General features: G+C 38.8%; 1 protein-coding gene across 1 annotated transcript in view; it reads right to left on the bottom strand.

Moving 5' to 3' along the window:
• MTMR8 (myotubularin related protein 8) overlaps nucleotides 1-16,730 on the bottom strand; it is a 197,698-nt gene that overhangs the window by 120,892 nt on the left and 60,076 nt on the right. The window contains exons 5-8 of the mRNA XM_060086730.1: nucleotides 8,875-9,003; nucleotides 7,559-7,693; nucleotides 4,718-4,850; nucleotides 3,278-3,387 (exon numbers count right to left, since the gene is read on the bottom strand). Coding sequence (XP_059942713.1) covers nucleotides 3,278-3,387; nucleotides 4,718-4,850; nucleotides 7,559-7,693; nucleotides 8,875-9,003 — 507 coding nt within the window. The remainder of the gene's footprint in view (nucleotides 1-3,277; nucleotides 3,388-4,717; nucleotides 4,851-7,558; nucleotides 7,694-8,874; nucleotides 9,004-16,730) is intronic.

The following is a 16,730-nucleotide window of genomic DNA, read 5'->3' as shown; positions in this document are numbered from 1 at the left end:
GATCTCCATGGGACAGAAGAACCAGGTTAGCTGGAGTAAGAGTGTAAGAACTGGAGTAAAAAGCTCAAAGAACTATCAGTGCAGAGTGTTTTATAGGTTGTACATGGACATTCAAATCTCCTGGGATTGAGAGGAAGAATCAGGATGGAGAGGAAACCACCTACCTAAAGTGGTTTCCAAAGTCCTTAATGGAGATAGAAGAGTCACTAGGAGAGGTACAGAGAGGTATAGCTAACTGCAATAGACCTAAAAGGAGGAAGGAGTTTTGTAAGGAGCAAGGGGAGTATTGAACCTGTCATGGACCATGCAGTTCATGGGGTGTGGGAAAATGAGTAACCTTTGTAGTAGAAGGTACAAAAGAAATGATACTCCTAGAAGGATAGTTAGGTTGCAAGTAAGACAAGAGTTAGAGAGATCTGGAAAAAAGTTTCTCAACCTTTTAAACTCCTCAGTTAACCACATACCTCAGATAGTATCAGAGGCCTAATAGTAGCAACTATACTCTTTCCTTAAGACTCCAAATGGAGTGAAAAGTCACTGGTGGACAGGAAAAGATGCTCAATTTCACTAATGATTAAAGAAACGCAAATTAAAACATGACATAAAATGCAATGCATAACCTATTCAAATTGGCAAAGATTAAAAAGATTGATGAGGGCTTCCCTGGTGGCGCAGTTGTTGAGAGTCCGCCTGCCGATGCAGGGGACGTGGGTTCGTGCCCCGGTCCGGGAAGATCCCACATGCCGCGGAGCGGCTGGGCCCGTGAGCCATGGCCGATGAGCCTGCGCGTCTGGAGCCTGTGCTCCGCAACGGGAGAGGCCACAGCAGTGAGATGCCCGCATACCGCAAAAAAAAAAAAAAAAAAAAAAAAAAAGATTGATGATAACCATTGGTGGCTAGATGGAGAAAGAGGCATTGTTGGTGGGAATGGAAACTGGTGCATCCTATTTGAAGGGCAATTTGGCCACATCTAGTAAAGTCTGAAATATTCATACTCTTCAACTGAAAATCCACTTTTAGGAATGCCCACACATATAAAGATATATGTTCAAGGATATTTGATGCAACAATGTCTGCATTTGTGAAAAATGTGAATAACTGAATTGCCCATGAACAGGGACCATGATAAATTCACTTAATGGAATATTATACAGTCACTGAAAAGAATGAGGTCACACTGACTGAACTGACCTGGAAAATGTTCACCATACATTAAGTATAAAAAGTTAGTTGCAGAAAAATATGCATAATATAATCTCATTTTTACAAATTAGTAATAATATATGTAATTATATATATGTTGAAAAATTCTAGACCTGTACTGTCCAATATGGTGGTCACTAGCCACAAGTGGCTATTTAAATTTAAATTGATCAAAACTAAATAAAATTAAAAATTCAGTTCCTCACTCTCACTAGCCACATTTCAAATGCACAACTGCCACATGTGGCTAGTGGCTATTGTATTAGTACAGATCCAGAACATTTCCATCATCACAGAAAGTTCAAATAGTACTGATCTAGCAGCATACATTAAACTATCAATAGTGTGTGTCGTGGGGCAAACTACAGGGAATATTTACATTTTATGTTATATATTTCTGAAACGTTTACTTCTTAGATAACGTACATGTATAACTTTTGTAATGAGAAAAAAATAAATAAAATAAAGATAATGAGAGACAAAACGAGAGAGGGAGGGATACTATAGCGTTTTGAGAGCAAAAAGAATCTCACTAATTACCAGGGTCTTATGGGCAATGGGGAACCATTGGAAGATTTTGAGTTTAAATTGACATTATCATATGTGCTCAAGAAAGATGGCTTTAGAAGCAATCTGGTGGCCATACTGGGGGGAGCAACTACTAGAGACAAGTAAACCAGTCAGGAAGTTATAGTACTTAAGGCAGAGGTGGGGAAGAACGGATATTTGAGAAACGCTTTTGAGGAGAACTGACAGGATGAGGCAATTGCCAGATGGAGGGGAAGAGAGAGAATTCAAGGCTGACTGAGTTTTCAAGCTTGGGATACTGGATAGGTACTGATGGAGATGGGAAGCACAGGATAATCATACAATCACAAGCCTATCTTTTTCATCCACTCATTTTAATTCAACCAATATTTCTGAGGTTGTATGGTCTATCAAATCTATCCCTCTTCTCCATTATCTCTCTCTTTGGTCTAATAAAGTATGTTTCAGAAAGGAAATAGAAATGTATGGGTATAGGGCATGCGAAAAAGGAACAGTATAAAGAATGGCTAGAACAGTGGGCTTGAAATGACCAAGGGGGTCACATAGTAAGCACTAATAATAAATTACAGTGAAAAATGTAGGCAACAGGACTAGGAAATTGGAAAACAATAGGGCTGGATATTTAAGACAGTTAATTACACACACTCTTTAAAAACCTTTTAAGCCAGAAGCTATAAATCTCATTATCTTCAACTGAAAAAATGACAGCAGAGAGGTGAAGAGTGATTCTCTCCTTTTCTTTACTTCTACCAAATAATAGGGGTGTGGTGAAAAGAGCAAGTTTTCATGTAGGAATGTATAAACAAAACTTCAAAATGAGAAAATGTACACTCCAAATTTCTTCTTCTGTTTTTTTTTTAAACATCACCTAACAAATGATACAGAAGCCAGGGTTCTGAAGGTCAGAAAATAAGTCAGTCAGCATAAATGAGTGATGAAGCCTACTTAGACTGCATTCAGAGGCAGACTTGGACAAAGAAGTCAGAAAAGTCTGCTTTATACTCAGAGCTCTGAAAACCCATAGAAACACAAGCTCTGCATTTATTTTACATCCAGACTTACTTCCACTTGATACCTTAGAATCAACACAAAAATACATCAAAGTATTTGAGCTGGAAAGACTATGAGAATATTTGAGCTGGAAGGACCATGAGAGATTATCTAAGAGTTTTTAACTTGAGATCTGGGGTCTGTGTACCCCCTGAAATTAAGGTCTATTTTCTGTATGTATAGCCATATGTATATTTTTCTAGGGGCAGAGGGTCAATCATATTCTCAAAGAGTTCAGTGGGTCCCCCAAAACTTATACCATTAGATTCTAGTAGAACCACCTTGTTTTACAGACAGAGAAACTGAGGCCCAGAGAAGGGAAGAAATTTTCCAAGGGCACACAGTAAATTAGTGGCTGACCTGAATCTAGAAACCAGGTTTTTTTTTCCAATATTCTTTCCACCACGAATACACTGCTACCTCAAGAGATCCCATAATTAAGTCAGTGCAAGTTCTTGAAAGTCCTGATTATTACCTTTGCAATGAAAATTCCAGCATCCATAATAGCTTTAATGTGTCTCAACCACCCTGAGCTCTCCAGGCCGCTAAGAAATTCACTCATTGTTGGAGTTTTCAATTCACAAACTAAGGTAGAAAAGGAAGCAGAGATTGAAATTCACAATTACCTCAGTTTATTCACCAAGAAAGGGGACAAAGTGGATCCCCATTTTGTAAATGAGGAAGCTGAGGCACAGAAAGGTTAAATGATTAGTTGGAAACCGCACAGTGAATCAGGGACAGGACTAGGGCTAGAGCCTACCACATCTCCTAGTTCGGGTCTCTGCTTTCTTGACTTGTAGAACCCACCCCAAGCCCACAGAGATCTCTGAAGAACAGAGCCAGAAGACTGAGTCAGCATCCACAGGAAAATACTCACACCTCCTCTGATTAGAAAACACATTTGATCCCCATCTTAACTCCTCCTACTGAGCCTAACTTTGTAGACCCTTAACATCTGTCTCTGCTTCCACATCCCCACCTACTCCCTTGCAGCCCTGTACTGTCTCAACAGGTTGAAAAAAACATCAGTTAATTTTCATGCATTTTGCACTGGTTATCCAGCAGAGGGCAATCTTTTGCCTCAAAAAATCTGCAAAAAGTCCTCTTACACTCCTACTATAGAATATTCTGGGACAAAAAAGAAAGGAGGAAGACGCCCAATGAAGAGGAACATTAATATCCTAAAAGGGCTGCAGACTGAGAAGACAGGATCTGATAAGGGTTGTGTAAGGGAGAGGTCCTGGCAGACAGCATAAGTGAACAATTGAAGCAAAGAGAGGAAGAACAGGGAGTTCACTTAACAAGGGCAGGTTTTCCCTATGTTTGCCTGAGATGACATACCACATCATGGAACCCTGGGTAGTGGCTTTGGGAGAAATGTTCTAGACTCAAGAGTCCTGTAAAGCCCTGATCTCACCTTGCCCCCATTCTGATCCCAATTACATTGCGGTGATGACAGATGACCCAAATTGTCTGATAGCAGCTTTATTCCTTTGAAGTCTAAATTTGCCCCCTTCATAAGCACAGTGATAAAACTGGACTGACTCCTTACAGCAGATTAAATGAGGAAGATGAAATAAATCCCAGTTCATTTATATTTATGTTGACCTACCCACCCCTATACAGCAGTCTCTGTAATTCTATAGAGAGAAATTATTTCCATAGCCACTAAACCCAGATGAACTCCACAGAGTTATGAAAACTAAACATTGTAGTTCCTCTGTCAGACCAACACTGCTATAATTCAGTACTATCTATGCAAACTGGATTTATACTATAGTCAAAAATCTTATCACCTGTTGATTCTGCTCACCTGGTTGCTTTTATGTTTCACCACAAAATCAGGCATACTTTTTGCTTACATAATTATGCAAGCTATATAGCCTCTGGCCTAGCCCAGGTGAAATCCCTGTACCTTCCAAGAGTTTCTGCAGGCTGCTCCGCATCACATGGATGTTCTCAATGCCCATGAACCTGAAGCGAATGTTGGCATAGTTGTCTTCATTTTCATAACCCTTCCCAGCTGCTCGGTTGGCCATGGCATTTAACTGCAATATAGAGGACATAGAACAGATCGGGCAGATGATAAAAGAACATGGTTCATCAATCTCAATGCTTCATTCTAAACAGTTTTAAATCTTACCCATTTAAAAATAAGTTAGATCACATAGCGCACATTCTGGAATGAAGAGAATCTCACTGACATTTAGATCAGGTATCTTAAGTAACAGTAGTATAGGGAAAGAGAAGGAGATTTAGTGTTTTTATTTTATTACTAAAACCCTGCTTAAGAGATTGATAGAAGGATATGGCAGCTATGAGGATATCTGATCTGAAGAACTAAAATAATAATTTTGAGCTTCCTATCACAAACAAATGGGCTTTATACTGAGAAACATGTGAAACTTCAAAAATCCTTATTACTGAGAAACTCTAGAAAGAAGTCTAAGAACTTCAGGGCCAATTAATTATAAATAGCTACTCTAGAAAAATGTCTAAAACATGACTGCATAAGATAAATGACTTTCATTCACTGATAAAATTGAAATGGAGATACCAAGAGCTGTTTTTACACTATATTCAGCTTGTGGTAATCAGAATACTTCTAGGTCATATGAAGAATGCTGGGTGGGGTAGTGAGTACATGAGACTTGCAGTGAGGAGATACTAATCCAAAATCTAGAAAGGGGCTTCCCTGGTGGCACAGTGGGTTGAGAATCTGCCTTCCAATGCAGGGGACATGGGTTCGATCCCTGGTCTGGGAAGATCCCACATGCCATGGAGCAACTAAGCCCGTGAGCCGCAATAAGAGAAGCCACCGCAATGAGAAGCCCGCGCACCGCAACAAAGAGTAGCTCCCACTCGCTGCAACTAGAGAAAGCCCGTGCGCAGCGATGAAGACACAACACAGCGAAAAATACATAAATTTATATATAAAAAAACTAGAAAGCAGCCAAGATATCTTATATGATTATAACCATCTTAGTAATTAAATGATTTTCTGTTTTCCAGGCCTATTTTCTAATCTCCCATTATTGTGCATTTCAGAAGGTAGGGGGAGAATGTATATGGATAGGGTGTAGTTTTTGTATTAATAAAAAAGAATGCCATTAAAAACCTCAAAAGCACAAACTATTCACATTAACACATGCAGGGAAGAAAATCTACATGTCAACATATTTTATTTAGAATGCAGGGTATTTGTTAAAGGGAGAAACATGATGGTAATTTTGATCTCTTATCACACAAAGAATGTCACTGAGCTTTCATTAAATTTATGACAAATCAATGGGACACCTGAGGAGGTGTAAGCAACAGCCACCTACTAACAAAAAAGTTTGTTATGACTGATGGATGCTTCAGCAAATTAAACAATAATTACAGCAGTCCCTACCCAGGTCTGGGCAGCAGTAGAAAGGTCAGCTACTACAGATAGCTAGCTACATCATACCAGTATACACTCTTTGGGAACAGGACTTGCATATCTGAGAAACTGCTACGTATTAGCAGCCTAATGTTCAAGTAGGAAAGAACATATAATATTTACTAAGCCCCTAGTATGTATGTGCCAGACACTGTGCTAGATCCTTCACTTATATTATCTCATTTAATCCTCATGACAGCTCCTAAAGATAGGTACTATTATTATTTCCATAAGGAAACAAGTTCAGAGACGTGAACCAATTTCAACCAGGATCATATGGATAAAAGCTGAAGGCAGGATCTGACTCCAGATTTGACTGACTCCTAAGAATGTAACTTTGTCACTACAATACAGTTTCTACTAAAAGTATATATCTAGCTATCCAGAAGAGGAGTGTTGCTAGACATTTCTAGGCTCTCTGAGAGAGGAAAAAGGGACCTATTAAAAAGGACTTTTTGGTCTTTCATTTGGACAAAGGGCATCAATCCTTTAGTTTTTCAAAAGCTTAGTACTTCTCTTTACCATTTTAAGACTAATACCGATTGAAGACACAGACTTGATTAAACTCTTTCTAACCCCAGAATGTCAAACACAGTTATAGTTGAAGCAAGACAGCAAAGTTCTGAGAAACTGAAGGATGGTACCTGAGGAGAAAGGAAAATTATTTTATCTATTAAGCCCAGTCAGTTCTAGGTAGCCCTGCAGAACAGTCAGTGAGAGATCCCCAAAATGGGCAGACATCTGTCTAAAACCACTATCTGGTTTCAAGCATAACCAATTGCTTAACTCTGAAGTCACAACCACCTGGCTTAGGCTTAGAATATAAATCACTGACTTAGCAATCCCTAGTGAGCAATGAAACCTCCTAATCATCCACAGTCAACATATCAAAGTATAAGCAAAATTATTTCTTTCTGGGGCTGTTTGTGAAAAGAACAGCCTTTAAGAAAAGGAAATCTGTCCTTTACTTGCCTTGTGGGGCACAATTAATTACTCTAAAATCCCTTATTAAAGCTAGACAAAATGTTGAGGATCAAGAAATTAATGCAGAGAGTTTAGGTTGATCTGAGGACCCTCCGCTCTGTGACATTCACAGGCAGTGGCAAGACTAAGTTGTTCAAAGTACCTTCTCATAGTCTTGCTTGACAGTGACAGCTATGATAAAAGGAGTTCCAAATGGCTTACTCAAATGATTTTACACAGTTATGACATAATAAGCCCATATACACAAACCTAACTTTCCCATTAACACTGCAAAGCTCAACATATGGGGAAGGGGATTATAACATGAGTAAAGTAGGGGTATTAGAGAGGTCATTGATACATAGATACCTTTGGTCTTGTGTCTACAACATACATAAACTGGCTCCCTGGGTTCGCCTGGTTAATAGCCTCTAGCAGGAGCTCATCATCTATGCAACGAGTATAAAATCCAGACAGAGGCTGGCTACAGCGGCAAATGGCAGCCTGTAAGGAAAAAATATAACAGTTGAGTGGTCAAATGTACAGGTGGTCAAAAATCCTCCTTGATCCCATGTTCAGTGAGTAGAAGAAGAGGATGAGACAACTCAGGATAGTGAAGTAAAAAGAAATGTAGCTCTGAAGCCCAGGCATTCCACTGACATTGGGCTCAACCTCCTGCGTCCGTCCCCACTCCAGCATGTGGGCTGTATTACCACAAACTGTTGCTCTGATAGTCTTTTTTTTCTTCTACATGGTTATGATTCCCAACCCAGTCTCGGCAAATCCAGACTACAAGAAAATCACACCCTGAGTGTTTCCTTAATAAAATTCTATCTATTTTCAACATGTATTAGGCTAGTATTTACCTGAAACTTTCTTTCTTTTTATAGTCCCAGTAATATAATCCATATAAACCAGAGGTTACAGTGACAGCAGAATTCAAAGACCTAGAGTCTCTTAAGAGAACAGGGTTCACTCATTTCAGGAGTTAATGCCAAATCAGAGGGCTGGTTTGTTTCAAGCCATTTCAATAGGAAAACAACATAGCTATTTAGCAGATACATCTGGTAATAATTAGCGAACTGTATTACACTTTGGTGTGTTTTTTATGGAGTCTGCTTACTTCGATAGTTTGACACAAAGACACCCACTTGTATTACTGTACTTTTTAGCACTTGAGAGTTGCCTACCTGAGAACTTGACTGTTTGTCTAATTCCAGGTCTCAGAGAGACCACAAGAGGCAAGAACTATTATCCCTTCCTATGGAAGGGGACTCAAATAGAGGAGTCAAGTGAAATATTCCCCTACTACCTTAAATTGTATGAAAATAGTGAGAAAGAATCAAGGACATCTGTGTTCTAGTGGGAGGCCACAGTGCCCAAATATCCTTTCATACAGCTGTTCTCTTTTATTCAACAACTTGCCATCAAGCAGAAGCCCACAAAGAAAAGAAATAAATGAATGCACTACAAATGCCACTTAACATCTGCACAACACTTTAAAATTTACAAAGTATACATATATTTTCCTCTCATATTACACACTTAAAAACTCTCAGAAGTACTAAAGTTCAGAGAAGTAACTTGCTTGAGGTCACATAGCTAGTAAGTGGCAATGGTGTGACTTAAACCCAGTTCTTCTAGCACCAAGTTAAGTTCTCATGAGATAAGTTTGCTCAACTCACATTGTTCTCTTTGTAGAGGTAGGAAAGCACAGGCACACGTTCTTTACTTCTGAACTTCGAACTTCCAACCAACGTTCCCAATGTAACAGATTTAGGAACCACTATTTCAGGAGGGTAGGTACTGCATATCTAAAACAAAATAAACTCAATTTTTTTTACATATTTTTACCTGCTAGCAACAGGTTAGAATAGTAATCACTCAAGAATTAGCTGTCTGTTATTTATCATCTAGAATCATCCATTCCTCAGAAATAAGAACAAACTTATCCTTGATGAGAGGACATTCAAGATGGTGGAGGAGTAAGATGTGGAGATCACCATCCTCCCTAAAAATACATGAAAAATACATCTACATGTGGAACAACTCCTACAGAACATCTACTGAACGCTGGCAGAAGATCTCAGACTTCCCAAAAGGCAAGAAACTCCCCACTTACCAGGGTAGGGCAAAAGAAAAAAGAAAAAAACAGAGACAAAAGAAAAGGGATGGGACGTGCACCTCTGGGAGGGAGCTGTGAAGGAAGAAAGTTTCCACACACTGGGAAGCCCCTTCACTGGCAGAGACGAGGGTGGGGGGGGAAGCTTTGGAGCCACAGAGGAGAATGCAGCAATAGGGGTGCAGAGGGCAAAGTGGAGAGATTCTCGCACAGAGGATCAGTGCCGACCAGCACTCACCAGCCTGAGAGGTTTGTCTGCTCATGTATTGGGGCAGGCAGGGACTGGGAGGTGAGGCTTGGGCTTCGGAGTTCAGATCCCAGGGACAGGACAGGGGTTGACTGTGTGAACACAGCCTGAAGGGGGCTAGTGCAACACAGCTAACTGGCGGGGAGTCTGGGAGAGAGTATGGACTTGCCTAACAGGCAAGAGACCATTGTTTCAGGGTGCACAAGGAGAGGGGATTCGGAGCATCGCATAAATGAGCTCCAGAGACGGGCACGACTGCGGCTATCAGCGTGGACAACAGAGACAGGCATGAAAGGCTAAGGCTGCTGCTGCAGCCACCAAGAATCCTGTGTGAAAGCACAGGTCACTATCCACACCTCTCCTCCCAGAAGCCTGGGCAGCACGCCACTGCCAGGGTCCCGTGTTCTAGGGACAACTTCCTCGGGAGAACACATGGCACGCCTCAGGCTGTTGCAATGTCACCTTGGCGTCTGCCACTGCAGGCTCACCCCACATTCAGTACCCCTCCATCCCCATGGACTGAGTGACCCAAGGCAAGTTAATCAACCGTTCCCTGAACACCCTCCTGTCTGGGCGAAGACCAGACGCCAGAGGGGGACCTACATGCAGAGGAGGGGCCAAATCCAAAGCTGAACCCCAGGAGATGTGCGAACAAGGAAGAGAAAGGGAAATTTCTCTGGGCAGCTTCAGGAGCAGCGGATTAAATAGCAACAATCAACTTGATGTACCCTGCATATCTGGAATACCTGAATAGACAATGAATCAACCCAAAATTGAGGTACTGGACTTTGGGAGCAACTGTAGACTTGGGGTTTTTGCTGTATGTAACTGACTAGTTTCTGATTTTATGTTTATCTTAGTATAGTTTTCAGCACTTGTTATAATTGGTGGCTTTGTTTACTGGTTTCGTTGCTCTCTTCTTTTCTTCTTTAATTACATTTTAAATTTTATTTATTTTTTTTTTATTTTTTATTTTAATAACTTATTATTTTACTTTATTTACATTTTCTTTCTTTTTTTTTCTCCCTTTTCTTCTGAGACGTGTGGCTGACTGTGTCTTGGTGCTCTGGCCGGGTGTCAGGCCTGAGTCTCCAAAGTGGGAGAGCTGAGTTCAGGACATTGGACCACCAGAGACCTCCCGGCCCCACAGAGTATCAATTGGCGAGAGCTCTCCCAGAGATTTCCAACTCAACGCTAAGACCCAGCTCCATTCAACAACCAGCAAGGTCCAGTGATGGACACCCCATGACAAACAACAGCAAGACAGGAACACAACATGATCCATTAGCAGAGAGGCTGCATAAAATCATAATAAGGTCACAGACACCCCAAAACACACCACCAGACGTGGTCCTGCCCACCAGAAAGACAAGATCCAACCTCATCCATCAGAACACAGGCACCAGTACACTCCACCAGGAAGCATAAACAACGCACTGAACCAACCTTACCCACTGGGGGAAGACACCAAAAGTAACAGGAACCACGAACCTGCAGGCTGCAAAAAGGAGACCCCAAACACAGTAAGTTAAACAAAATGAGAAGACAGACAAATATGCAGCAGATGAACGAGAAAGGTAAAAACCTACTAGACTAAACAGATGAAGAGGAAATAGGCAGTCTACCTGAAAAAGTATTCAGAGTAATGATACTAAAAATGATCCAAAATCTTCGAAATAGAATGAAGAAAATAAAAGAAACATTTAACCTAGAAGAACTAAAGAGCAAACAATGAAGAACCACACAATAAATGAAATTAAAAATTCTATACAAGGAATCAACAGCAAATTAACTGAAGCAGAAGAACAGATAACTGACCTGCACGATGAAATAGTGGAAATAACTACCGCAGAGAAGAATAAAGAAAAAAGAATGAAAAGAATTCATGACAGTCTCAGAGACTTCTGGGACAACATTAAACACACCAACATTTGAATTATAGGGGTTCCAGAAGAAGAAGAGAAAAAGAAACAGACTGACAAAATATTTGAAGTGATTATTGTTGAAAATTTCCTTAATATGGGAATGGAAATAATCAAGTCCAGGAAGCACAGAGTCCCATACAGGATAAATCCAAGGAGAAACACACCAAGACACATATTAATCAAACTATCAAAAATTAAATACAAAGAACAAATATTAAAAGGAGGAAGGGAAAAACAACAAATAACATAAAAGGGAATCCCTATAAGGTTAACCGCTGATATTTAGCAGAAACTCTGTAAGCAAGAAGGGAGTGGCAGGGCACATTTAAAGTGATAAAATGGAAAAACCTACAACCAAGGTTACTCTTAATGAGCAATGATCTCATTCAGATTAAACAGAGAAATTAAAATATTTACACACAAGCAAATGCAAAGAGAATTCAGCACCACCCAACCAGCTTCACAACAAATGCTAAAGGAACTTCTCTACACAGGAGAGACAAGGGAAGGAAAAGACCTACAATAACAAATCCAAAGGAATTAAGAAAATGGTAATAGGAGCATACACATTGATCATTACTTTAAATGTAAATGGATTCAATACTCCAAACAAGTACACAGATTGGCTGAAAGGATACAAAAACAGGATCCATATATATACTGTCTAGAAGAGACCCACCTCAGATCTAGGGATACATACAGACTGAAAGTGAGGGGATGGAAAAAGATATTCCATGCAAATGGAAATAAAGGAAAGCTAGAGTAGCAATTCTCATATCAAACAAAATAGACTTTAAAATAAACACTATCACAACAGACAAGAAGGACACCATATAATGATCAAGGAATCAATCCAAGAAGAAGATATAACAATCGTAAATATTTATGCCGCCAATGTAGGAGTACATCGATACATAGGTAAGATGCTAACAGACAACAAAGGGGAAATCGATAGTTACACAATAGTAACAGGGGACTTTAACAATCCAGTTTACCCAATGCACACATCGTCCAAAATGAAAATAAATAAGAAAACACAAGCTTGAAATGACACATTAAAATAGATGGACTTAATTGAAACTTATAGGACATTGCATACAAAAACAACAGAATACAATTTCTTTTCAAGTGCTCATGGAACATTCTCCAGGATAGATCATATCATGGGTCACAAATCAAGCCTTGGTAAATTTAAGGAAATTGAAATTGTATCAAGTACCTTTCCTGACCACAACACTATGGAACTAGATATCAATTACAGGAAAAAAAAATAAAAAACACAAACACATGGAGGATAAACAGTATGCTACTAAATAACAAAGAGATCACTAAAGAAATCAAAGAGGAAATAAAAAAATACCTAGAAACAAATGACAATGAAAACACAATGAACCAAAACCTTTGGGATGCAGTAAAAGCAGTTCCAAGAGGGAAGATTATAGCAATAGAATCCTACCTCAAGAAACAAGAAACAACTCAAATGAACAGCCTAACCTTACACCTAAAGCAATTAGAAAAAGAAGAACCAAAAAAACCCAAAGTTACTAGAAGAAAAGAAACCATAAAAATCAGATCAGAAATAAATGAAAAAGAAATGAAGGAAACAATAGCAAAGATCAATAAAACTAAAAGCTGGTTCTTTGAGAAGATAAACAAAATTGATAACCATTAGCCAGACTCATCAAGAAAAAAAGAGAGAAGACTCAAATCAACAGAATTACAAATGAAGAAGGAGAAGTAACAACTGACACTGCAGAAATACAAAGGATCAGGAGAGATTACTACAAGAAACTCTATGTCAATAAAATGGACAACCTGGAAGAAATGGACAAATTCTTAGAAAAGCACAACCTTATGAGACTGAACCAGGAAGAAATAGAAAATATAAATAGGCCAGTCACAAGCACTGAAATTGAATCTGTGATTAAGAATCTTCCAACAAACAAAAGCCGAGAACCAGATAGCTTCACAGGCGAATTCTAGCAAACATTCAGAGAAGAACTAGCACCTATCCTTCTCAAACTCTTCCAAAATATAGTAGAGGGAGGAATACTCCCAAACTCATTCTACGACGCCACCATCACCCTGATAACAAAACCAGACAAAGATGTCACAAAGAAAGAAAACTACAGGCCAATATCACTTATGAACATAGATGCAAAGATCCTCAACAAAATACTAGCAAACAGAATCCAACGGCACATTAAAAGGATCATACACCATGATCAAGTGGAGCCTATCCCAGGAATGCAAGGATTCTTCAATATATGCAAATCAATCAATGCAATACACCATATTAACAAACTGAAGGATAAGAACCATATGATAATCTCAATAGATGGAGAAAAAGCTTTTGACAAAATTCAACACCCATTTATATAAAAACCCTCCAGAAAGTAGGCATACACGGAACGTATCTCAACATAATAAAGGCCATACATGAAAATCCCACAGCAAACATTGTTCTCAATGGTGAAAAAATGAAACCATTTCCTCTAAGATGAGGAAGAAGACAAGGTTGTTCACTCTCAACACTATTATTCAACACAGTTTTGGAAGTTTTAGTGACAGAAACGAGAGAAGAAAAGAAATAAAAGGAATCCAAATCAGAAAAGAAGTAAAACTTTCACTGTTAGCAGATGACATGACACTATATATAGAGAATCCTAAAGATGCTACAAAAAACTACTAGAGCTAATCAATGAATTTGGTAAAGTAGCAGGATACAAAATTAATGCACACAAATCTCTTGCATTCCTATACACTAATGATGAAAAAGAAGAAAGAGAAATTAAGGAAACACTCCCATTTATCATTGCAACAAAACAAATAAAATACCTGAGAATAAAGCTACCTAAGGAGACAAAAGACCTATATGCAGAAAACTATAAGACAGTGATAAAAGAAACTAAAGATGATACAAATAGATGGAGAGATATACCATGGTCTTGAATTAGAAGAATCAACATTGTGAAAATGACTATAATACACAAAGCAATCTACAGATTCAATGCAATCTCTATCAAACTACCAGTGGCATTTTTCACAAAACAAAAACAAAAAATTGCACAATTTGCATGGAAACACTAAAGACCCCAAATAGCCAAAGCATTCTTGAGAAAGAAAGACAGAGCTGGAGGATTCAGGCTCCCTGACTTCAGACTATACTACAAAGCTAGAGTAATCAAGACACTATGGTACTGTGACAAAAACAGAAATATAGGTCAAAGGAACAGGATACAAAGTGCAGAGATAAACCCACCTACATATAGTCACCTTAATGTTGATAAAGGAGGCAAGAATATAAAATGGAGAAAAGACAGCCTCTTCAATAAGTGGTGCTGGGAAAACTGGACAGGTACATGTAAAAGAATGAAATTAGAACACTGCCTAACATCATACACAAAAATAAACTCGAAATGGATTAAAGCCCTAAATGTAAGACCAGACACTATAAAACTCTTAGAGGAAAACATAGGCATAACACTCTATGACATAAATCACAGCAAGATCCTTTTTGACCCACCTCCTACAGAAATGGAAATAAAAATAAAAATAATGGGACCTAATGAAACGTAAAAGCTTTTGCACATCAAAGGAAACCATAAAGAAGACGAAAAGACAACCCTCAGAATGGGAGAAAATATTTGCAAACGAAGAAAATGACAAAGGATTAATCTCCAAAGTTTACAAGCAGCTCATACAACTGAATATCAATAAAACAAAGAACCCAATCCAAAAATGGGCAGAAGACCTAAATAGACATTTCTCCAAGGAAGATGTACAGATTGCCAACAAACACATGAAAGAATGCTCAACATCACTAATCATTAGAGAAATGCAAATCAAAACTACAATGAGGTATCACCTCAAACCAATCAGAATGGAAATCATCAAAAAATCTACAAACAATAAATGCTGGAGAGGGTGTGGAGAAAAGGGAACCCTCTTGCACTGCTAGTGAGAATGTAAATTGACAGAGCCACTATGGAGAAAAATATGGAGGTTCCTTAAAAAACTAAAAATAGAACTACCATATGACCCAGCAATCCCACTACTGGGCATATACCCTGAGAAAACCATAATTCTGAAAGAGTCATGTACCACAATGTTCATTGCAGCTCTATTTACAATAGCCAGGACACGGAAGCAACCTAAATGTCCATCAACAGATGAATGGATAAAGAAGATGTGGCACATATATACAATAGAATATTGCTCAGCCATAAAAAGAAATGAAATTGAGTTATTTGTAGTGAGGTAGATGGACCTAGAGTCTGTCATACAGAGTGAAGTATGTTAGAAAGGGAAAAACAAATATGCTAACACATATTTATGGAATTTGAAAGACAAAAAAAGGGTTCTGAAGAACCTAAGGGTAGGATAGGAATAAACACACAGACATAGAGAATGGACGTGAGGACACGGGGAGGGGGGAGGGTAAGCTGGGACGAAGTGAGAGTGGCATGGACATATATACACTACAAAATATAGCCAGTGGGAAGCACACACATAGCAGAGGGAGACCAGCTTGGTGCTTTGTGACCACCTAGAAGGGTTGGATAGGGAGGGTGGGAGGGAGACGCAAGAGGGAGGGGATATAGGGATATATGTATACATATAGCTGATTCACTCTGTTACTCAGCAGAAAGTAACACAATGTTGTAAAGCATTTATACTCCAATAAAGATGTTAAAAAATATCCTTGATGTAAAAAGCTCTTCCAAATATGCTATTATTTTCTAGAAAGGAAGATACTGAGATATATAAGAACAAAATATACCTATACAATAACTAACTTTATAGGTAGAAATGAATGCATAATCTACCCTGAAATTCCTACACTTGCCTAACCGAGAAAACAATGTATATTATAAGCAAGTAAATTAAAACAAATAGACTCAAATGCAAGCCAGACAGGTAAAGAAGGGGGAAACATGATTTACCCTTTCTTAAAATGCCTACTAGGCTCGTAATATGCACATCTTGAGGACCTTTAAAATCCTAGTCTTGGGGTAAAAGTGTCAACATTTTAGGTAGGACTTACTCTATAAGACTGATAAACTATCTCTAATTTATCAGCTTTTAGTGGCTTCCAAAATTTATCGTTCCAAAGAGACAGTGACAAAATATCATAACAGCACAGACCTGATATTGGCATATTAATTCTAATCACTCCTCTAAGAATGGATCAAACAAATTAAAAAATGAATACGCAAAAGAAGTTCAAGGTGGAATAGATCAGGA

This window comes from Mesoplodon densirostris, chromosome X (assembly GCF_025265405.1).
Source record: "Mesoplodon densirostris isolate mMesDen1 chromosome X, mMesDen1 primary haplotype, whole genome shotgun sequence".
In the NCBI taxonomy this organism is placed as follows: domain Eukaryota; kingdom Metazoa; phylum Chordata; class Mammalia; order Artiodactyla; family Ziphiidae; genus Mesoplodon; species Mesoplodon densirostris.
The sequence above is the reverse complement of the archived record's forward strand: the minus strand, read 5'-3'. Positions and strand labels throughout refer to the sequence as shown.